This window comes from Sus scrofa, chromosome 16, assembly GCF_054392235.1.
Source record: "Sus scrofa isolate SSC_HxYL_T2T_F1_AM1 chromosome 16, Sscrofa_HxYL_maternal_Yorkshire_Landrace_v2.0, whole genome shotgun sequence".
NCBI classification, from domain to species: domain Eukaryota; kingdom Metazoa; phylum Chordata; class Mammalia; order Artiodactyla; family Suidae; genus Sus; species Sus scrofa.
Genome location: NC_139398.1, coordinates 74,186,658 through 74,212,385, shown reverse-complemented (window position 1 = coordinate 74,212,385; position 25,728 = coordinate 74,186,658). Strand labels below are relative to the sequence as shown.

General features: G+C 36.3%; 1 protein-coding gene across 2 annotated transcripts in view; it reads right to left on the bottom strand.

The window, feature by feature from the left end:
- GABRB2 (gamma-aminobutyric acid type A receptor subunit beta2) overlaps window positions 1-25,728 on the bottom strand; it is a 253,025-nt gene that overhangs the window by 164,943 nt on the left and 62,354 nt on the right. For both annotated transcript variants that reach the window (XM_021077085.2, XM_021077086.2), the window contains exon 4: window positions 7,037-7,257. In XM_021077085.2, the coding sequence (XP_020932744.1) occupies window positions 7,037-7,257 (221 nt within the window). The remainder of the gene's footprint in view (window positions 1-7,036; window positions 7,258-25,728) is intronic.

Below are 25,728 nucleotides of genomic sequence, written 5' to 3'. Positions count from 1 at the left end.
ATATCTCTATGAAAATGAATTAAACCAATTAGGAAATCCAAGCAAAAAAATGATATATTAATGTTTACTAGGCTACAGTTCAGTGTGTTATTCAGTGTGTTACAGTTCAGTTCAGTTATTCACTTGCCTAATATCCTTTGGTAAAGCTTTAGGAGTAGAGGAAGAAGATAAAATTAATAAACCCTGCCTGTCTGAATTCATTACAGACTAACATTATCCTTTGCCATTTTCCCAATGACAGAACATACGTAGCAGGAGGTAGCTGAATTGCCTTCTGCTTCCTGCTGAATCTTTCTTTAAGAATGTGAACCTTTAATCTGAAGTGACATGTTTCTTGACCTAATGTTGCATATGGGAGGTGTATAGACATATGAAGTCAAGGGCTCCCCCCTCACACCAAAAGACAAACAGCTATTTTTAGGTGAGTCAGCTACTACCGAAAGAATAAGAAAGTTGCTCCTTCTGTAAAAACTGTCCTAATAATCAGCAGCAGTACATCTCTGGAGACACTTATTTAACCAACGACACCCCAAGTTACAACAGCACAAACAAAAGATGATAAATTGTTGCAAATAGCTTAACCTGTTTGCCACTAAAATATTAAGATTTAAACGATATAGTTGTGCATTTTATAGCAGAAACTACATATTTTACCTTACATCAAAACCATAATCCATATCCTGTATCAGATAAAGGAATATTTCCCAAATGTATCTTATAATGGTTAAATAATGATGGTGAGGAGAGTTTTATTGACATGGCAAACATATTTATGGTAAATTCACGGTTAAAGACAAAAAATAAGATCATGAAATTGTATGGGTAATGTGAACCTGCTTTTATGACAAACTACCTAAATGCTATTTTACTAGAAAAAATGTCTAGAAGAGTATAAAGCAAGGTAGAGGTATGATTAATTTTGGGTGGGAAGGTTCAGGGTAGCTATATTTTCATAACTATTTTTAAATGTTTAATAATAATTATGTAATATGTCACAACAGGAAACATGTTTTTAATTGTTTTTGTTGAAGACTTTTTTAGAATTAATAAAACACTATGATACAATGTTAATGACTTAGCGTAAATAATATGCAGTCCAACTGGGATTCAAACTCTAAATTTTAATAAAAAAATAAGCATTTTTATGTTCACAAAAGATGCCATCAGTTATAATTCAGGTTTTCTTGTATACCTGAATGCAACAATTTTGTGTTTGCTTTCATAATTAATCAGAAGATTTTTTTCAAGACAATAACTACAATTGCTAGAGTTCTAAAACATCATGATAAATATTGCTGTATGCATAATAAGGTAGGAATCCTAAAAGTATATATGCCACCGATCAGCAAAACCACAGGAGTATCAGATTTTTTTAGAGCTAGAATAAAATTCAGAAAGCATTGAAATGAATAATTATAGGAACCACTAAGTGAAAGGTCAGAATACAGATCTCTTGATTCTCTGATCAGTGTAATTATTCACTACTAGCTTTCTGAAATGTGACAACTTCTATTTTAACTAAATAACACTCTAAATTATATTTATATTCTTTATGATACAACAGGAACAACAGATTAAACATGATTTTTGCATGCTAAGGTGCTTTTGCTGGATTCATCAGCAGAAATCCTATATTTTCTTTCTTTTCTTTTTTTCTTCTTTTTGTCTTTTTAGGGCCACACCCATGGCATGTGGAGGTTCCCAAGTTAGGGGTCAAGTCAGAGCTATAGCTGCAGGCCTACAACACAGCCACAGCAATGTGAGATCTGAGCTGTGTCTGCCACCTACACCACAGTTCAGGGCAGTGCCAGATCCTTAACCCACTGAGCGAGGCGAGGGATCAAACCTACATCCTCATGGATACTAGTCAGATTCGTTTCCACTGAGCCATGACAGGAACTCCAGAAATCCTATATTTTCGATGCCATTTTTCCTTGAAATGTTCTCAAAATAATTTGGGCCAATTTTATTTTGGAATAAAATTAGATAATCTGTTTGGAATATTTGTTTCATATACTGCTAGGAATTCTCCTGCATGGTCAAAGAAAAGTTGGTGTTACCACTTGAACAGCTAGGTTAATCCCAAGAAAACATTTCTCCCCACCTCTGGCCATATTTCCCAACAGAAATATCTAAATAGTATCAAAAAGGAAATTACACTGGGGACGCTGTGGCGCACTGAGTTAAGAATCTGACTACAGTGGCTCGGGTTGCTGCAGAGGTGTGGGTTAAATCCCCAGTCTGGCACAGTGGGTAAAAGGATGCGGCATTGCTCCAGCAGCAGCTTGGATTCAGTCCTTGGCTTGGAAACTTCCACAGGCCACAGGTGTGGTCATAAAAAGAACATCTAGTTCATCCCCCTTTACATATATGAGAACATTCAAACCTAAAGAACATGCTTAAGGTTCAACAAGAGGTCAGTGACAAAAGTCCAAACTAAAACACAAGTTTCACTATCATAATACTCTCTAAAGGAAGTTAGTTGCATTGCCCAAGTGTGTCCATTTATCTCTCAGCACAGCATCTGAACTCTGTCCTTCTAAAATGAATATCGACCTGAAAAGCAACAGAATACCTGAGAATAAGTTGCCAATCCATGTTTTGGGTGATGGGGAAACAAACAATCCAACTGAAAACTGTTAAAACTGAGCTCATAACAACAATGCCTAAAACCTTTCCCACATTTCTAAATCTGTCTCCATTTTCTGAACTTCCCAAGTTCATTTCCTGAACTACCTTAATGTAAGTGTGTTGATTAGCTGGGTGCTATTCTTAACACTTATGCCATCCAGACATACTGTTTGAGTGTGTGTGAACTCAGAGCTTCTGTGGTACATTCAGGAGCAAGGGGTACACCCTTGCAGGAGGAGGACTTCACAAGGAGGCTATCCAAGCTTTAAGTGTACAGCTGAGACCATTCTGCCCTGGGTTATAGCTTTGCTTTGTTTTCTATGGTCACAGACCCTACCCAAGGAGCTCACATTCTTTGACATGAGTTGACCTCCTTTTCAGATATAGCAACGAAAAGTGGATGTCCCGTAGTATCATTTTCTACTTCCAAGAGATCAGAAATACCATTCTTTGGCTGCAGATGTTTAGATCTTGAATGCTATTTCAGAGATAATAGAACCAGAGATTCCAAGGTCATTTTTCCTTTTCCAAATTTTATCACAGAAGTTTTCAAACAAACAGACAAGTTGAAAAAATAGCGTGACCAACACCCAGATACTTTCCAGGAAATTCAACAAGAACTAACATTTTGCATACTACTTTCTATTTAATATGTTTTAACACCTAAAAATTTCACTAAGAAAACTACAAACGACTCAGATCCTCCAAATGACCTCCCCTCCAGGTCCCTCATCCCTACTGATCTCTGTGCATCTCAGGGGGAGGGACATTAAGTTCTTTGCTTTTACCTTGAATCTGCATGGCATTCAGCCCAGAGGCCTTGTTCTACACAATCTCTTGGTCACTGCCTTGATATTTTTTAGCCTATCCTGTCCCAGGGTTCTCTGTCTAAGTCTTCAGGATTACCTTTCAATTTGCTTTGTTCTGACTGATGAATCTTCCCATTACCAACTTCTCTCTTTTTTTTTTTTTTCCTTTCTTTTTTTTGGTCTTTTTTTTTTTTTTTTTTTTTTTTTTGCCTTTTCTAGGGCTACTCCCGAAGCACATGGAGGCAACGCTGGATCCCCAACCCACTGAGCAAGGCCAAGGATTGAACCCACAACCTCATGGTTCCTAGTTGGATTTGTTAACCACTAAGCCATGACGGGAACTCCCCCAACTTCTTTATAACAGTCTTCTTGGTGCCCTAGGATTCCACACAGCACAAATCATCCTTTAGTAAACTGGGACTGGTGTGAACCTCAGAACCTAAAGATGCACTTTCCAAAGAAGACTTGAGTCTGATCTTCTCTAGGAAAAAAGTCTGTATCTAAAGATCTAATGGAAGCTGTTTCCATCTCACTTTTCTTTACATTTATTTTTTCTTCCTTGAAGACTCTCGAAAGACTTCTGCTATTCTTTATTTCCATTTTCCAGGACCTAAGGATCAGGGCAGAATGGGACTGAAGCAGGACAGAATGGGAATGCAACATATTTGCATTCAAGTTACTATGCTTTCCTATGTAGTAGCCATGTAACCTTGTATATAGTTCCTTAGTTTCTTCATGTAAGATGGGAAAAAAATATATAAATATAAAAGTATAAATAAAGTTAATATTAAATAATATAAACAATGTTCTGGCACAGTGACAAGTACAGGCTAAGTCCGTCAATGAGTACTAACTACTAACATTAATATTATTACTACTCTTGGAGTTACTATCATGGCGTAGCAGAAACGAATCAGGCTAGGAACCATGAAGCTGCGGGTTCGATCCCTGGCCTCGCTCAGTGGGTTAAGGATCCGACGTTGCTGTGAGCTGTCAGGTAAATTGCAGACACGGCTTGGATCTGGTGGTGTTGTGGCTCTGGCATAGGCCGGCAGCAACAGCTTCGATTAGACCCCTAGCCTGGGAACCTCCATATGCTGTGGGTGTGCCCCTAAAAGGACAAAAGACAACATATATATATATATATATATAATTACTACCCTAAATGGCATTTCAATGCAGTAACTATAGAACATGGATACAGGATAAATTTCTTACTAGACTGTCAGCAACAGAAAATGACTCAGGTTGGCGGGGGTGGGGGGTGAGTAGGAGGAGGGACTAAGCAGATATGAATCAATCCAGTAGTGGCAATTTTAATTGAATTCATTTTACTTATTTTTTTCAAATCAACCTTCTGCGGTTTATCAGGGATATCTGGCCAGCATTAAATTTCAGCCATGAAATAAATTGTTCTATTTATCAGTAAGTACTAGAACAGGATATTTACGAAGTTCCTAGAAAATCCCTTATCAGTGTCCAATTCAGAGTTAACTACCCAACTGGCAGAACAATCACAATTCATGAACCTTCTTCATCCAGAAGTGTTAATATTATGCAAGTTAGATATGTTCAGGAACCTGCATATTTTGTCAACAGCCCTGCTGCAAGTGGGGCTGAGAGAACAATGATTTATAGCAATGGCATCCAGTCAGTCTTAATGATAATAATGAACAGCCACCACACTTTCGGTCTGATTACTGGCTTAATGATATAAAGAAGACATATTTATAATCTGTATCAGACCTCTCTTTTCTCTCATTTTCAAAGACATTCTTATTTTTTATTTTTCCCATCCATTCAACTTTGCATACGTGCATTCGTAATTCATGGACAATCTTTACCGAGTTTATTTACAGTGTAGGTGCTTTGTCAGTACTAAGTATAACATAGAGAACATAACTGGTTCTTTGCTCTAAATGTGGTTATCACCAGGAAAAAAGAAAAGCAAAAGATAGTTTCTACATGACAGCTATGAATATTTGTTGGGCAAAATGCATCCAAATCTGCCACTTCAAGTCCTCCCCTGCTCATTTCCTGCTGAATAACCTATCGTTTCTATGCTTGTCTGCCTTCCTCAGGATTCGGACTTACCCTTGGCCTTAACTTTTAAAATGTGTAAACTACAACCTCTCTGGATCCATTAAGGTCTTTGTGATAACATATGTTTCTTAGTGGATTCCCAGCAATCAGTTTAGCACAACCTATCTGCTACGATAATTCTTTCCATAAGTACTTTCAAATGTCACCACTTCAGGCAAGTCTTTGCAGACACTGACAGTCAAATTATTTTCTCTTTCTGCTATTTCTCTATTTCCTAAGGCTGGCATGGAACAGGGCCTGTATCCAGTCCATCTCTTTACCTCCACTGGCTGACAAAAAGTACAAACATGCATTCTGTGTGCCTCACTCTTGCCCTCCCTTGATAACCAAAGCCATGTTGTCTACAAATATGATACAAAAAAAAAAAGATGCTGCCTTATAATGATCTAAGACAATGCTCTAGTCAGGAAAGCTGAACACAGCAGATAAATGAGAATGAGATACAACAAATAAGAAACATGGGGAGTGAAAGGTATTCCAGTGTAATGGTTAAGAGCTTTGGCTCTGAACTTGGAAAAGGAGTCAGATCCCATCTTCACCACTTGCTTTCTCTGCCATCTGAGAAAAGTTAGAGCAACTTCACAATCTTCACTGGAAATAAAGATCCTAACAGCTTTCACTTATGAGGCTGTAAGGATTAACTGCAATAATGCATGGAGTATGCTCACTCAATCTCTGACCCCCAGCAAGTGTTCAATAGATGAATAATACTATTGTTTTATCATCATTATTATGATAAAGTCACCACATGTTTAGGTAAAACAAAGTCTAGATTAGAGGCAACTGAACATTTCAGAATAGAGTTTCTTCTCCAATAATGCAAAGGGAGTCTTCACATTGTGATATCTTTTTTCTCCATTTTTTTTTTCAGGGAACCATCTATTGCTTCTTATAAAAAATAAACTTTAAAAGAAGAAACTGTCATCTTTTACAATTCATCCTCACCCAAAGAGCATCCCAATTCTTTTCTGATATACACATACCTTGAATAGTATAACTTCATTATTAGTACACATGAGAGGATGGCTTTATTTATTTGCAAGTCTGACTGCTCCTTGAAGGGTGAGAGAGCACAAAAAGGCTTCCTGTCTTCAGAGGTCCAGACCCAGTTCCTAAAGCTCAGGAACAATGTATGCAACTGAGCATCTGCCACACTCAAACAAGTATTTCACATTCACAATTTTTTGCACTTTCAAGAAACCCTGTGTCTAAGCTATTTTGATATTGTTTATCCCTACTCCTTAAAGAAAGGAGCTTTAGGATCAGCAGCTGATACTGGAAGATAATTCAGAAAAAACGTAGGCTTAGCTGGGGATAAGTCCCTTTGTAAACATGCTACCCTAAGCTCTCAGATGTCAACTGAATAGGAGGTTTAACTGCTTATCAGCAGAATTAAAGGAGGACTAAGGAAAATAGCACAATATTTCCCTTTGATAAAAAGTAGTAACTATTCTGTTCAGGAAAAGTTCAATTTTGAAATGGTCACTACAGACCTGAGGCCGTACAGGACCGTCCCATCTGGATGCAGGCGGATCATGCGGTTCTTGACGGTCACTCCGTGCACAAAAGACTTCTTATCATTCAGGAAGTAGGTGTCGGGTACCCAGAGCTGGTCTGCCACCCTATTGTCCAGAGTCAAGTTTAAAGGTATTACATTATAGGACAGCCTCTTATCTCTCCACGCTTGCTGAAAGTACATTGTCAATGTATAATCCTGTGAAATTGAGAAGAAAAGAAGGGGGGGAAAAAAAAGGTTGTTATTTTGTACCAAGATGGACATGGGAGATAGACAAATACATCCACATTGACATGAAAACACCAAACACTGCCAATATACACGATTTGCGTATATGCAGATATTAATTTACTAAACCCATTCTTTCTGAGCACACTATATGTGTCAGGCATCATAGTAAGTACAGACATAAAGAGAGCATATCCTTGTGAAATTTGTTAGATATTACTCAGCAAGAAAGCTGTTAAGGACTAATTACTCAGTAATTAGTCTTCTTCAAAGTGGGGAACACAGGACTGTTTTAGGTGAGACAAAAATATAATGATAAGAAGTGGCTAATTTATCACAGTAGTATATTTGTAAGAATTAATAAATGAGAATCCAAATCTGTCTAATCAAGGAGAGCTTCCTAGGGGAGGTTACCCTTACATGGAGACTTACGCACACCTATCTAAACAATATTAGCTCGGTTAATATATCATGAGAATTTTAATCCTAGGATTTCTGGATCAGCAGCCTAGGCTCTTTCCTTTTAAGAAGCAGTAGATTGTCATAAAGTGAGCATTGGTCTTGGAGTCTCAGGCTCTAGCACTGTCCGACTATTTCTAGGATATAAATATATGTAACTGCTTTTATCTTCAGTTCCATTCACTGAGTGGAGCTTTTTAATACATATCTGATCTAACCAGAAGATGACTATGACAATTAAATGTATAACTCAAGTATAATCTGTAAACTACAAAACGCTGTATTATGAATAAAGCGTTTACATATATATGTGACAAGTTCATACAGTAGAGGACTATGGGTACAATGTAATTGCTCTCTCACCCTCATTTGAATGACTAAAGGACCAAATATTCACTTGAAAAGGATAATTACCATCCTCTTTTAAAATCAGTTCACAACGCCCTACTTGAGGGCTTTAAAAAAAGAAAAACAAACAAACAAAAAAATGATAAACTAAAATCATGTATTAATTATCTCTGAAAACTGAGACCTAGCAAGGTCTTAGGGAACAAATAGTGCATGAATGAATGAGTGCCCAGTAAGGTATGCCTATGGGATATCTGCATATACCTGCATAATTTTGTGGATAAAAATGTGGATCCACATAATTTTGTGGAGACATGCTTTAGTCTCTATGAAGTCTCTGAGTTTTTCCAACCCTTGCTAAAATTTACACAAGTTAAATTGGATATGCAATTTTTAAAAAATGACTTGCAAGATATTACCTGCTAAAAACATTATACAGTTTCACAGGAAAATTATAATCCTCCTTTAAAAATTTTAAATACTCTCACCAATTTCATAAATACACAAATTTTTGCTGACTTTTGAATGAGAAGTATAGAAGCAAACTTCTAACAAAAGAATATTCGTGTCTTAAAGGTATATCATATAGTTTTATATGAAATTTACTTGAGTGGATTACTTTAGTCAGTGCTCTGGACTGCTCTGCCACACTCTGCTTTAGTACAAAACTGGTCTGAGGATCTCTAACATGACATTTTGATTTATAATAAAAGCAAACTTGAAAACTTATGAGTTACGTTAACTAGAAAACAGCAAATGGGAGACAGATTTTTTTACAGGTCTCTAAGTTACAAATAGCCTAAAAAAAGAGGCCGTAAAGAAAATAGTCAATTTATATTGTTCTTGAGAGAATACTCTTAGTGATTTCCAATTCTTGGAGCTAAAATGGAAGATTTGATGTTTATCTTTATTAGAAGATAAGCCTACTTAAGCCATCTTAATAAGCTCTCCTTAGATTTAAGGGAGATAGTACAGTTGGGAAGGTGCGGGAGTTTATCAGTCAGCTGAGATGTGTTTAGACACAGGAAACTGTTTTTTCTTTTGGGCTAAATAAATGGTAATACCGTGAGATCCTGTGTCATATGCTAACTGCTGTTATTTGTCAGCAAAGCAGTGCCTGCTAAGAAATGCTCCCAGACAGACTCTGGTGATTCTGCTGTCACATCAATTTTAATTTCTTTTATTTTTGAATGACACATCACGGCACTGTCAAGGAAGACATATCTGAATTGAAATAAATGTTATTGGACATCAAAGGAAAGAGTGGTTATGTGTTCTACCCTCTCTGCTAGGCCCTCATGCCCACAAGAAAAATCCCCCGAACTTTTATGTAGAAAACATACCCTTTACATCCATCCACAACACTATCTTCAGGAAGCTGGCTTATTTAAACTGAAAATAAACAAGCGAACCACTTCTGGGTGCTCTACATCCATGGTATCACAATGCAAGAGGACTTAGGTAAATCACAACTAAAACCAGTTGACTGTTTCAATGCTGGACAAGATGGAGTAAGCCTACCACAGGGTCTCTCTCACTAGTTACAACTAACCGTTCTGGAAAGAATATAAAAGCCCCTACCTAAGGACTCTGTAAACTAAAAACTAGTAGGCAGATGAAGCAGAGGATCAAAATATGAAGAAAACCGTTAAAATAGTGACTTCCTTATTTATTTTATTTTTTCTCTGTCATTTATCTTCTTAAAGTAATAAAGAGTCAAAGCATAAGTCAATGGAAAGATATACTTCGTTCCTGGATTTGAAAAGTATTATTAAGATATCAATTCTCCTAAATTCAATTCCAATCAGTATTCAAGCAGGATTTTTATTATTTTACTATTATTATTATTTATTTTTTGTATTTTCTCCTTTTAGGGCCTCACCCGTGGCATATGCAGGTTCCAAGGCTAGGGGTCTAATAGGAGCTGTTGCTCCTATTAGATCCAAGCTGTATCTGCGACCTACAACGACAGCTCACAGCAACGCCAGATCCTTAACCAATGAGCGAGGCCAGGGATCGAACCCACAACCTCATGGTTCCTAGCTGGATTCGTTTCCGCTGTGCCACGGCAGGAACTCCTGAGCAGGATTTTTATAGATATGAACAAACTGATTCTAAAGTTTATCGTAAAACATTACCTTACCTTGCTCTTTTCATTTGTTTCTTCTTATAATTTAGAGTTTAAAACAAACAAACAAAAAATAGTACAGAGGGTTTCCATATACTTCTCTCACACAGATCCCTCTAAGATTAACACGTTGCATAACCATAGAACAATATCAAACCAGGACATTAAAATGAATATAAAACTATTTATTAAACTATAGACCTTATTAGAATATAATCCACTTACTCACTAATGTCCTTTGTCTCTCATGGGATCCAATCCAAGAACCTACCTTGCACTTAGTTCTTCTGTTCCCTACTCTCCTTCAAGCTCTGAGAGTTCCTCAATCCTTCCATGTCTTTAATGACACTAGCGCTTTTGAAGAGTACTGGTCAGTTATCTTCTTGAGTATCTCTGAGTTTGAGTCTGTCTGATGTGTGTTCATGATTAGATTGAGTTTATATAGTTTGGGCAATAATATCACCAAAGAAACACTGTATCCATCATATAAAGGGAACATGATGTTAATAATATGTCTTATCACTGGTTATGACATTAACTAGTTGGTTAAGGTTCTATCTGCCAGATGTCTCGTCTGTGACATTAATATTTTTCTTTGTAATTAATAGATATCCTGGTGTAGGTACTTTAGGAGTATGAGAGCAATGAGGTTATTAGGCTGATTCCTATAATCACTGTGGTTCTAGATTTTGCATGGTTTCCAAATTTCTCTCTTCATTTACCTCATCCTGAATCAACATCTTTAGTCAGTTGACAATGCTTAACGACTAATAAGACAAACCAAAAGAAGTAAATACCAACATAAGCCAAGGTGTTTATTAAGTAATATCTTCTTGAGGCTCCTTCTGTCTACTTACTTCTTTCACAGACTAATGGCACTGTTCTGGCCACAGGAGGTACCAGACTCTCACTGTGGAGGATGCAGCATCTTATCCTGGTCTCAAGCCTGCCTGTTGCACTTGGATGACCCTTATTGCCACTCGGACTTGATTGTTGCTCAAATACAAAGCTTTTGCATTCTCCATACCTTCATTTATGTCTGTGGTTTTCCACATGCTTTTTCTCCTCTGGAAACCTCACCATTTCTAATCTTTGGAAGTTTCCCTTTCTCTTTTCAAAGCATGTTTATGCAGGTGGAGAAATTTTAAATATAATTATGTCATTTTCTGTATCTTTGTGCTTTTTTCCTGTTTCTCTGTTCGAGGAGAAGATGGTGGTACTGGGGGTCAGTTTCAGGTGGTGTCCACCAAGGACTCCTGGTACCTTTTTAGTAATCAGATTTTAAGGTTTATTTCTGTCACTGATATTAGGTAGGTTGTTTAATTTGCTTTATGTATTGCAACCACACCCCCTAAGCTTTGAAACTGCTGCTACTGTGCTAAAACCTTGAGCTTTGGTGATTAATCTTGATTCTTGGTCTTCTGGGTAACAAGTTTGTCTCCAAAATTAGGTATTTTCAGAGAAATACCTTTTTTCCCTGCTCAGAATTTGTAATTTTGATAGAAAATAAATTTGTTAGTTTCATCTTAATTACTCCTCATTGGAATAACAACTGTGTCTAATATACTGTGTCTAATACTACATGTATTTTTTCCCTTAAATTATGTTAGATCAAAATTGAGGTTTTGAGCTGAGAATCTGTGCTTCTGGCTTTTGTAGGCCAGAGCTAACTTTTTACATTTTTTTTTCCAGTGGCTGTACTCACAGTATAGGGAAGTTCCCAGGCCAGGGACTGAATCCGAGACACAGCTGTAACCTACACTGCAGCTGCAGCAATCCCAGATCCTTTAATGCACTGTGCCAGGCCAGAGATTGAACCTGCCCTTCTACAGCAACATGGGCCATTGCAGTCGGATTCTTAACTCACCGCACCATAGTGGGAACTCCAGAGCTAACTATTTAAGGAAATAAAATCTGTGATATGGCAACTGCGAGTGCAAGTTTAATTTAAGTATAAATTAAATTAAATTTATGTGAATAAAACTCCATGATATTTTGTTCAAATAGCAAATTTAAGGCTCTTACTATCATTTTGGGCAGAGTCTTTTAATTTGGAGCATGTTTAGAAACAATTTTCATTTTTGTTCTGCTTTTCCACTTTTAAAAAAGGGAACACAGGAGGACTGAATTCCAAGGTAGGATGACAAACCATTTCCCAAATTAAAAATTTCTGTTTTTACCCCTCATGGGAGAAAAGACATTACATCTGATGTAGAAATTACCACCAACATTAATACCATAGTAAGACACAGTCGGCACATTCACAGTAAGAACATTCTCAACATCATAAGCTGTCACCTCCTTGAGAGCAAAGATTGTTCGTTGTTCCTGTGTATACAGCCAATATTGTGCATACTTTCTGGTAAAGGATAGAAACTGCCATAATGTGCTAAAGGGTACAAATTTCCTCGTGAACACTTGAAATATGTACAGAGGGTTCTCATCTGTGTACACCCCTTGCTCTGATATTTACATTCCTGGAGATATTTGTAGAAAATGATTATGCAGCATACTTTGGCAGCTTTATCACCTAATATTACCACAAATCTCTTCACATCTCTCTGTTTCCAATACTAATTCAGTTATTAGTATAACTAATAACTAATTCAGTTATTATATTCAAGACACCATTGTATGTCAGTATTTATAATGCCATTGTTACCATCTCCTTGTTTCTGACCCTCTCCCTCACAGGGTAGTGGAACCGTGAAGCAGATCACATGTCTACCTTGGTTAATTATCCAAAGGCTTTTCATTGCACTTAGAGTAAAATAAAACTCAAACCTGTTACTTGGACCTTTACGGTCCTATATGACCTGGAGTCTGCAAATCCCTCTGATCTCTTCCCTCACCTCAACTCACCAAGACCATCCACACCAGCCTTCTCTCTTTTACAACTATTCTAAGTTCCTTGAGCCTTGCAAACTTGTTCCCAAAGAATGACCAACTGGAAAAGTTATGTTGCCTAGTATGGTTGGTACTCCCTGGAACTTAGAATTCAACTAAAAGGTCAGATCTAGTCAGTAAGACCTTCCTTGACCATCTTACTCTCACCCCCAGCAGACCTTATCACACCTTCAATATTTATTATTTTTATAGTACCTCTCACTTTTTTCAATTAATCATATTCATTTATTGGTTAACTTTTTTATTTTTCATTTTTCCCAGTGAGAAGCTAAGTTCCATAAACATATGAAGCCTTCCTAAACTTGTTCATTGCCATAGCCCTATGCCTAGGTGAGACCTCATCACACAGCAGCAATGAAAAACTACATATTGAAAGATGTGAAAGAATAAATGAAAGACAATGCAGACATTTATTTCTCCAAAATATGGATTGTATCACTGTACTAGCAAAAAAAAAATTTATCAAGACCTAAATGTTCATCAGTATGAAATGGAATAAAAAAAACACAGTACTGATATATAACAGAGTATATGCAGGAATTCAAATAACATTGTAAAAATATTTATTGACATGAATAGATGTTCTTGACATACCCTCAATATATGACTATATATTATTATTTTTAAAAGAATACTGCAAAACAAAAGAACAATGTGATTCTTTTTTTAAACATATATATATAGGGGAAATGTGTCCAAAGAAAATATAAATGTTCCCTTGCAGAAATAAAAATAAAGAGCATATAAATATTAACCATGATAACTCTGCGTCGCAAGATGACAAGTGACTTTCAATTCTTTTTGTTTTTGTTTTGGTCTATGTATTTTTTTTATAAATATAAAGTATTTCTGCAACAAAAAAGTATAAAACAAATTCCTTGTTGATTTAAATTAAAAAAATAGAATTCAGATATACAAATGTCTTTACTCATTACATATGTTAGAACTTAGCATAAAGAAAAAGCAAACATGTTCATAGTCACTTATAAATGAGAAGCCCTCAGCCTTTCAGGTTGTTATTAACAAAGCATATGTCTCCATTGCATTGATCAAATAATAATACCTGGAATCACACAAGAAATAACAACTTTAAGTGGTCAATCATTTTTCCTCTTCAAAGTTCACATTTAAGCCATCATTGAGAAGTAAAAAACCCATCCCTATTTTTCCTCAACACCAAAAATAGAGATCCCAGAATCTTTCTCTAGCACTAACTTCAGTCTTCTTCATTCTGTTAGGAAATTTCATTTCTTTTCTAATGTAACGCCTTCACACCTGTTTCTTGTTTAATACTCAGAGGAGATAAACACACACACACAGACACAGATACAGACACACACACACACACACACACACACACACACACACACCTGTTCACTCTAGGTTTAGTTTTAAAAGCATTCTCTATAACGTATTGGAAGTTCAAGTCAATAGATACTTCTCCAAACATATTTAAAGAGACTGCATTACTTGTATAGTCCAAACTCCTTGCAAGGCTTTTCCCAGCCTGTTGTAGTCACATCACTTCTGCATCTTTTTCCTCATCCAAAGCAAATGAATTGAGATAGAGTGAGGCATCCCTGTTTAAGAGTCTCATATGTTCTAGGATCCTGTCACTCCATTTTCCTTCAACTAATCATCTTCCTGAAACTTTTGCTTGAACTAATTGAACTTTTCTGCATACCCTCTGACAAATTTTTACTTTCCATTCTGCTTATTATTTTTCCCCATGCCCCGCTTTCACTGCTTACCACAATGCTGCTCATCCTCCCAGCATTCAGGAGGACCACTTACCCCATCACAGGCTATGTTCATCCTCTGAGTCCTTTAATGTGGTGTCTGTAGCACCCAGGCATTGTGCAATTCAACTGCTTATAATTTTATTTAGAGAAGGCAGGGAATCCCCCAACTAAACTGAACTCTCTGAGGTCAAAAACCATGTGATCATTTCTTTACAAAATGATGTCTTGTTTTTAACATAATTGATCTTTTATGAATATTTGTTCATTGGTACACTAAAGTTTGTTCATACTTCTCAACTCGTTCCTGTTTGAGTTTCAAATTTTGCATCTTTAAACCTCTTGATTAGGAGTTCCCATGTGGATCAGTAGGTTAAGGATCCAAAATTGCCCCTGCAGTGGCTCAGGTCGCTGCTGTGGACGGGTTCAATCTTGGGCCTGGGAGCTCCCACATGCCACAGGTGTGGCCAAGACAAAAACAAAAACCAAACAAACAAAACACCTCTCTACTAATCATTATTCTTGAATCCCCTTAAAGATTTCTCTCCGCCCACTGGCACGTAAGGGTGAGTTTTCACCCAATCCTTTTTCTACATGCTTCAAACACCCTCAGAGCCACTGGTATTCTTTCAGTTTTTCATAGCTTGTATGATTCTACTAGTAAAGTCCCCAGGGCTGGGGGTGAGGATTTCTGAAGGATATGATTTATCTATCCAAAGCAAAAAACAAACAAACAAACAAAAAACACAAAAAAATCTTGGGAAGAAGTGAATGTAAAACCAAGCTCTTTAAAATGTTCCACATCTGAATGCACAAACTGCTGATCTAATCATAGGTCATGGCAATATTTCCACATATGCAACCTCCTAAACTAGAATGCAATGGAGTAAACCTCAGTTCCTCCTCAATAGAAGCCATCTCACCAGATGTTCAATTGTAACATTTTGGACAAAGCACATGGTAGCACCTCTGACTAATGGCTAGAGACATATTAAGAACATCAGAGTTGCACCTAAGAACACTCATAAGGGAAATCAAAATTCAGAAGTGACCGATTATTTTTTCGTATGCAAAACTAAAACGTACATGGTCAATGCATAAGCTGTCCCACTATTTTTGTTTAGTTTTATTTTATTTTATTATATTTTATTACAGATTTACCTCCTCAGTGATAATGGGACTTAATCTAAGGATGTCTACAAAAATCAAGCAAGGATAACTGTTTTTATCTGTCCTCTATTTTAATATATAATACCCTCAGCCTAAGATACTCAAAATAAAAAATATGCTTTGTATGTATGATTTGTTCCCTCTTGTTTGGTGCTTTTTAATTATCTCTTTAGAGCATTTTGCACTCTAATTAGTCTGTCCCTTACATATATACCTTACATATACTTAACACTGGCCCTAGGCTAACCCTTTTTGCATTCATTATATCATTAATCATCACTATGGCCCTAGAAGTTATGTGTTAGATTTACAAGGTATTAGCGGCTGTGAGATCTTGGGCATGCTACTTAACCTCCCTGAGATGTCCTGCTCTATAAAACAAAAGAAGTATCAGTCCATGGTAGTAAATAAGTTCACCCAAGGAAAGTGATTAGTACAATGTCTGGCTCAGATTAAGTGTTCCACAAACATTTACTGTTATGATGATTATTATTCTCATTATTGCATTTTCCTAGTGACACATCTGAAATACAGAGAGGTCAGTGATTTTTTTACTGTCAATAATCTTCTATGTCTTGATTCGTCCAGGAGACTCTCTGATGCTAGAGCCCATGTTCTTAGTAGTATACTGAGCTGCCTCTGGAACAGTCACTGCCAGTTTTGATTTTGACTCATCGTTTCCCAACGTATCTTGTACTCTTTTACCCACCTCCAAAAAGTGAGGGGGGGACTATATCTCTATCTATCTGTCTATCTATCTACATAGCCATATACATAGCAACAAAAAACTAGAACAATTTTGTGCACACATAAAATAAATTATTTCTTGGCGTAGGGTAAGGGTGAATGTTGATTCTGAGAATTCTCTGGGATTTGAATACTGAAGTTGTGCATACATGCACATGTACATAGTCCTGAATACACATACAGAGACCTGATTTTATACAGAAAGTGATTGCATCAGCTCATTCTGATCTTGCAGAATGACGAAAACATCTCTGTTTTTTGCAGGGTGTATACCTTACCACCGAGAAGCCCAAAGTAACCAAAGGGACCGTAGGGTAGCATCTGTAGCAACATATTTATTCAGAAGTAATTTTATTGGAAAAATATTTCCAGTAAACTAAAACATGTGAGCATTTCATAACCATTTTCAGAAGTATTTTCAGTAGAATGGAGGCAGTGATTATTTAACTCTTAGATTGAGTCACAAGAAAATGACGTATTTTTGTGAGTTGAAAAATGTTTGAATTTGGTCATTTTATACAGTTCAACCTAAATATATGGTAACTAGTATAACATTAAAATGTTTAAATTTGTATAAAATTAATAATTTTTGGTTCTAAGTAATTTGCACATATACCTACATGTTAATTTTAAAAATAAAAAGCTTATTGTCACTTCAAATATTATGATGAACTTTCTTTTTAATTATTTTTGATTTTTGAAAGTTTTATTATTTATTTATTTATTTATTTGCCATTTCTTGGGCCGCTCCTGTGGCATATGGAGGTACCCAGGCTAGGGGTCCAATCAGAGCTATAGCCGCCAGCCTACACCAGAGCCACAGCAATGCGGGATCCGAGCCATGTCTGTGACCTACACCACAGCTCACAGCAACGCCGTTAACCCACTGAGCAAGGCCAGGGATCGAACCCACAACCTCATGGTTCCTAGTCAGATTCGTTAACCACTGAGCCATGAAGGGAACTCCTAAAGTTTTACTAACGTATAGTTGATTTACAATGTGGCAATGATTTCTGCTGTGCAACCACATGATTTAGTTATACATATACCCACACCCATTCTCTTTCAGATTCATTCTCCACATAAATTATCACATAAAATTGGGTAGAGTTCTCTGTGCTATGCAGATCATTCCATATACCTCAGCGTGCCGATGCCAATCCCAAGCCCTCCATCCAACCTCTCATCCTCCAACCCGTTACCTTTGGCAACCATATATTTGTTTTCAAAGCCTATCACTGTTTCTGTTCTGCAAATAACTGCATTTGTATCTTTTTTTTTTTTTAAGATTCCACATATAAGTGATCTCATATGATGTTTGTCTTTCCTGACAACTTCAATTAGTACCATCATCTCTAGGTCCATCCATGTTGCTGTATGTGGCATTATTTCATTCTTTTTTATAGCTGAGTAAAAGTTTATTAGCTTTATAATCATACTTTTTAAATGGTTCTGAAATTTTTGTTCAGAATAAGAGTGAAGCTCAGATTATGTCCTAACACGTAGGGATGTATCTGCATGTTCAGCATTCTCCTTTTGCTTTCTTGCCTCATCTTTGAAGTATTTAATGATTCCTAGAAAAAGTTATATTTTTAGGAAAACTTATTATTAAAAGAAAAGAACATTACTGCACAGCAGACACTACCCTAGAGTCCCTAACACATTTTTGTCTGTTTCCTTTCCTACATTGACACAAATTAATTATTTTCAAACTTATTAACAACTAGAAGATATAATTAATTTTATACCCCCAAATCCTCTTTTATTAGGAGTTAATTTTATATCCATAGGGATCATTATAAGAGCAATCTTGATTTAATATCTCTGAGATCTGGATGCTGCTCGCTAAAAGTTGGCTAATGAAACTCATGTTGTTTTCTGCTACGCATTCAGAGAGGGCAAAATGTCAGGGCACCAACTGGAGGGAGTCAGAAGAGGCAATGGAAACACTGAATTGGAAAGGAGGAGACATGATTGAGAGTTAGCTCTGTTACTTATTACCAGATAGTCTCAGCGAAGTAGCTTAACTCCTCCACATTTCATTTTTTGCTTCTGTGAAATGGTATGCCTAATACCCGAGAAACATGTACCTTGTACCTTTTACTCTAAGATACACATTAAACATGTGAAGTGACAGCTTTTATTAATGTCTACCTGTGGGAAGGAGCACAGCCTAATGTTTAAGTACATGGTCTCTGAATTCCAGAAGGCTGGTTGAAATTCTAACTCCACCACTCATTTAATGTATAATCATGGGCACATATGTTAATATTCCAAAGCCTGAGTTTCCTCCATCATAAAATAATAACTACCTTCCTGGCTGTTGGCAGAAAAAAAATGAAATAATATAAATCCAAACCCCGGTGATCAGAGAACTCAATAAGTAGGCTGTGCTTACCACTAAACCATTAATGGAAGAGTATTGATTTCTATTAATTGTTCATGAAAAAGTTAAAGATGAAACCAAGAGGAAAAATGATTGCCTTTCCTAACTTTGCTTACAAAGATAAAGATTTACTATTGTTTTCCAGTTCACAAATGAGTGAATGAAAACTCTCATACAAAAACCAAATGATGCAAAATTATAACCTTTATACATAAACAAAATGATATCCCCCAAAGGAAAAGCCAGGACCTAATGTATTCACTGCTGAGTTCAACTAAACATTCAAAGAAGAATTGACACTAATTCTCCCAAAACCCTTCCAAATAATTGAAGAGGAAGGATCAATTCTTTTTTCTTTTTTTTTTTTTTTTTTTTTGTTGTTGTTGTTGTTGTTGTTGTTGTTGTTGCTATTTCTTGGCCCGCTCCCGCGGCATATGGAGGTTCCCAGGCTAGGGGTTGAATCGGAGCTGTAGCCACCGGCCTACGCCAGAGCCACAGCAACGCGGGATTTGAGCCGCGTCTGCAACCTACACCATAGCTCACGGCAACGCCAGATCGTTAACCCACTGAGCAAGGGCAGGGACCGAACCCGCAACCTCATGGTTCCTAGTCGGATTCGTTAACCACTGCGCCACGACGGGAACTCCAGGAAGGATCAATTCTAAGCTCATTCCATATAGTTAACATTATCCTGATACCATAAGACACTACATGAAAATATATCTATGACCAATACTCCTGATGATTATCAATAAAATACTAACAAAAGTAATTAAATAGCAAATTAAAATAACTATACACTTATGACTTATGACCAAGTGGGATTTATTCCTGGAATGTAAGAATATTCAACATAAGAAACCAATCAATGTAATAAAACATATTACCAAAGAAAGGAGAGAAGCCACATGACTATATCCAATGATGAAAAAAAAAAAAACCCACATTATATAAAATTCAACACTCATTCATGATAAAAAAATAACACAAGTCAAACTAGGAATAGGAGGAAACAACCTCAATATAATAAAGACCATATATGACAAGCCCATAGCTGAAATTATATTCAATAGTCAATGACTGATACTTTTTCCTTTAAGATCAGGGACAAGACAAGAATGTCTGCTTCCACCACTCTATTCAACAGAGTACTGGAAGTCTTAGCCAGAAAAAAAAATTAGGCAAGAAAAGGAAAAAATCATCCAAATTGGGAAAGAAGAAGTAAACATGATACCATGATGTTATACGCAGAAAACCCTAAAGATTCCACACACATACACACACACACACACACTTAGAATAAGTGAATTCAGCAAGGTTTCAGGGCACAAAGTCAACACTCAAAAATCAGTTGTGTTTCTATACACTAACAATGGATAATCCAAAAAGGAATTAAAAAAAAATTGTTTATAATAACATCAAAAAGAATAAAATATTTAGGAATAAACTCAACAAGTGGCAAATTATTTATACTCTGAAAACTACAAAATGATGCTGAAAGAAATTGAAGAAGCCACAAATAATTGGGAAGATATCCAATGTTCATGGTTTGGATGGCTTAATATTGTTAATTTACCTACAGTATTAATGACATCCTAATCAAAATCCCAATAGTGTATTTTATATAACTAGAAAAATCCACCCTAAAAATCACAAGGAATATCAACACATCCTGAGTAGCTAAAACAATTTTGAAAAAGTATTACTAAAGGAACTCTCTCATGCATGAGGGGCTACAATGAGATTTGGCATCAGAAACAACCTAAATATCCATTAACACAGGAATGGATTAAGAAGGTATGGTATATATTCATAATGGAATACTACTCAGCCATAAAAAAGAATCAAATAACACCATTTGCAGCAACATGAGTGCAACTGGAGATTCTCATACTAAATGAAGTAAGTCAGAAAGAGAATGACAAATACCATAAGATATCACTTATATGTGGAATTTAAAATATGGCATAAATGAACCTATCTATAGAACAGAAATAGACTCACAGACATAGAGAACAGACTTGTGGTTGCCAAGGGTGGAGGGGGAGAGAGTGGGATGGACTAGGAGTTTAGGGTTAGTAGATGCAAACTATTACATTTAGAAGGTATAAACAATGAGGTCCTACAGTATAGTACAGGGAATTATATCCAATTTCTTGGGATAGACCATGATGGAAGATAATATCAGAAAAAGAATGTATATACATGTATGACTGGGTCACTTTGCTGAATTGGCACAACATTGTAATCAATGAGTTTTAATTTAAAAATATCTAAAAAAATAAAAAGTAATACTAGGTACATGGTCCCACCCCTCCTAATTTTAAATCTTATTACAAAGTTTCAGTTATATGAGCAGTGTTCTGCTGGCATAAAGACAGACATACAAACCAATGGAATAGAATGGAAAGTCAAGAAATAAACCCTTGTATATGCTGAAATTATCTTCATTAAGAGTGCTAAGACCACCGAATGGAAAAGGGATAGCAAACTCTTTAGCAAGTGATGTCGGAACAATTGGAGATACATATGCAAAAGAATGAAGTTGGATTCTTAAATTACTGATTTACAAAAAGTAGCTCAAAATGTATCAAAGACCTAAGATCTAAAAGTGAAGGAAACATAAGAGGAATGCTTCATGACATGGATTTGGCAATGATTTCTTGGACATAAAATCAGATGCAGTGGCAACTGAAGCAAAAACATACAAATGGGACTTCTGTAAATCTAAAATATTTTGTCTATCAAAGGACGCAGTCAATAGAGTGAAAAGACAACCTATGGAACAGGAGAGAGTATTTGCAAATCATATATCTTACAAGAGTTTGACATCCAGAATATATACATAAAGACTTTCTATAACTCAATAATAAATAAATAAATAAATAACATACCTGAAAAAATGGGCAAAGGATTTGAATAGAAATTTCTCCAAAGATGACATATAAATGGTCAACATGCATATAAAAATGCTAAACATCACTATTCATTAGTGAGCGCTAATCAAAACCGCAATGATATATCATGTCATATCCATCAGAGTGGCTAGTGGAAAGAAAGCAAGAAAGCAAGAAAGAAAGAAAGAAAGGGAAAGGAAGGGAGGGAGGGAAGGGAAAAGGGAAGAGAAGGGAAAGAAAAAGAAAAGAGCAAGGAAAAGGTGGAGGAAGGGAAGGAGAGAGGAAACAAGTGTTGATGAAGATGTTGAGAAATCAGAACTCTTGTACACTGGCAGTGAAAATACAAAATAATGCAATTGCCATGGAAAACAATACGGCAGTTCTTTAAAACATTACTGTACTATTATTAGTAGTAGCAGTCCTAGTAATAGTAGCAGTAGTATTAATACATAAAGCATTATGTATTTCTATATGCTTTAGCAATCCCACTTTTCAGTATAAATCCAAAAGAACTGAAAGCAGGATCTTGAAGAGATATTTGCACACTCATAACAATGTTATTCACAACAGTCAAGAAGTGGGGACAACCCAAATGTCTATCAGCAGGGGGTTGGTTAAATAAACTATGGTATACACAATGTATTGTTTTTCAGCCTTAAAAAGGAAGGAAATTCGGGCACATGCTGCAACATGAATCAACCTTAAGGACATTATGCTAAGTGCAATAAGCCAGTCACAAAAAAATTCTGCTCATGTAAGATATCTAAAGTATTCAGATCCATAGAGACAGAAAACAGAACGGTATTTCCCCCTCCTGGGAGGAGGAGGAAAGATGGAGTTGTTTAATGGGTAGAAAGTTCCAGTTTTTCAAGATAAAAAGTACTGCAGAGATTGGAGGCACAATGATAAGAAAATACTTAATGCAAATGGCATTATTTTGTTCTTTTTTATGGCTGAGTAGTAGCCCATTGTGTATATATACCACATCATCTTAATCCAATCATCTGTCATGGACATTTGGGTTGTTTCCACATCTTGGCTATTGTGAATAGTGCTGCAATGAACATGTGGGTGCATGTGTATCTTTTTTAAGGAAAGTTTGCCTTTGGAATGGATTAGCAATGAGATCCTTCTGTGCAGCACTGAGAACTATGTCTAGTCACTTATGATGGAGCATGATAATGTGAGAACTGGGTCACTATGCTGTACAGTAGAAAAAAAAATAATGTACTGGGGAAATCAAAAAAAAAAAAAGAAAAAAGAAAATACTTAATGCTACTGAACAGTACACTTTGGAAAAAAAAGTTTATTAAGGACATTTAATTACCTAAGGTATGTGTGGAAAATGAAGAAACATGTTGCAAAGAAACAGTCACTTGCTTTATAATTTGGTTTTCTATATAGTTATTTAGTAAATCTTCCCATTTATTTTACATGAGATTTTATAAAAATATAAGAAAGCTAGATTTATTCTTTCTACTTTTGCACAAACGTACTGAGTAAAAAACTCAACATCACAAAGTATTTGTTGCTACAGGGTACAGACGGATTAGTATGATCAAGCTAATCAGGAAAATCATGTATATATATATATATATATATATATATATATATATACACACACACACACACATATGTACACACACATATATACACATGATTTTCATATATATATATATATATACATATACAAAAACGCTAAGGAAAACTGCATTTATGACTCAACATAACATCAAGTTGTTTTTAATGATTCACCTTGAGTAAAAGAACTTACTTGCATATCACCATTCTATTTTCAAACCAAATTCACTGAGTGATTACTGAAGTCATTTTCAACTTTTCCCAGATGTGGTATGCATGTCTGATGGTGTTCTTGAAAATGATCTTTGAAATCTGTGCCATTAAGTTTTAAGAATCCATTTTCTATCTACGGCACCCTGGCAAGTGGTGCACATTATTATTAAGTACATCAAAATGAAATTATTTACAAGAAGTTTTTGTGTTTTTTGATCCCCCATGAAGTTTCCAACAATGGTTCATTAATCTGCTGCTTACAAAAGAACAGCCTTTGCAAGAGCTACTGGGGAGCAGGGAATAGAAATATCTCATGTAGATTTCTACAAGCCTCTCTCATGGTTGACAATAACGCATACCACATCACATTAGGTGTCCTTTCAACCAAATTTGTCTTATTTATGCATACTTGCAAGGGGTAGAACCCATACTATCTTATTTGACTAATTTTTTTCCTGCAATCTAAGCAGTGATTTTTTGTTATAGGAAAAGTGAAAAAGTATGAGGAACCTGGCAGAGAGACGGGAAGTGCTAAGTAGACCCTTTTCAGTATTGTAGATGCTTATTTTTGTTCTGCTCAGCATGGGATGGGCGCATTCTCTCTGAAGCAGTAGTCTCTGAAGACATCTGACAGTATTAACAAGAAAGGACATTTTAAAATAAGTACACATCACTGCTTTCATACTTTTGACAAGTTTGTGGAAGCTGAGAAGAAGGCCAATTTGCAGATCTAGGCTGGAGCAAAGAGAATATGCTTAGTAAAGGTTTCCAAGAGAATACCTGATATGCTGAGATGAAACAGAAATTCATATGATCACTTTTGGAAGCAAAGCCAATTTTAAAAAAAAGAGAGAGAGAAAGATAAAAGTGCCACTAGGCACAGAGCTTTACCATGGTTTCCATCCGTGTCAGATACTCTTAATGTCCACGAAGTGCCCCAACAGTCCAGCATTTCTGGAGCTGAAGTGGCACCCCCTCCTTTGTGACTGCAGCCCTGGCCTGGAACAATGTACAGGCATGCCTCTCAGGAGCCTTGAACAGTTATGCTTATTGGTTTTCATTATCATAAAACTGATTATAGAAAATTTGGACACTGTGTAAAGATATGAAGAAAATTTAAACAGCTCAAAACATCACTCTCCAGAGTAACTGTGAACCATCAGACCTTTCCTGAATGCCATTTTTTCAATGCAGTGGTTTTAGGATTACTAAATTAGTATTACTGAGTGCACTCCAACATGAGTACACACACACACACACACACACACACACACACACACACACTAATCTTTATATTTTCTTTTTTCTTATTTTTACTTATTTTATTTTTTGCCTTTTAGGGCTGCACCTGCGGCATATGAACATTCCCAGGCTAGGGCTCAAATCATCAGAACTGCAGCTGCCTGCCTACACAACGCAAAATCCAAGCTGCATCTGGAACCTACACTGCAGCTCATGGCAATGCCGGATCCTTAACCACTGAGTGAGGCCAGGGATCGAACCCAAATCTTCATGGATACTAGTCTGATTTGTAACCTGTTGAGTCACAAAGGGAACCCAATCCTTGTATTTTTTTAAAGTTTATATGATTTTTATTTTTCCATTATAGTTGATTTACAGTGTTCTGTCAGCTTCTACTATACAGCAAAGTGACCCAGTCATACCTACATATACATTCTTTTTCTCACATTATCACCATGTATTTTCTAAAGCCAAGCCTGAGATGAATTTTCTCAGCCTTCCACTCCCCTTTCCTCATTGTCTTTTTGAAGCCATCAAGTGCAAGCCTATACAATGTATCACTTTCAGACCACCATGGTTCTCTCTCTTTTCCTCCCCAGACCATGGGGAATGACAGAGCCCCCA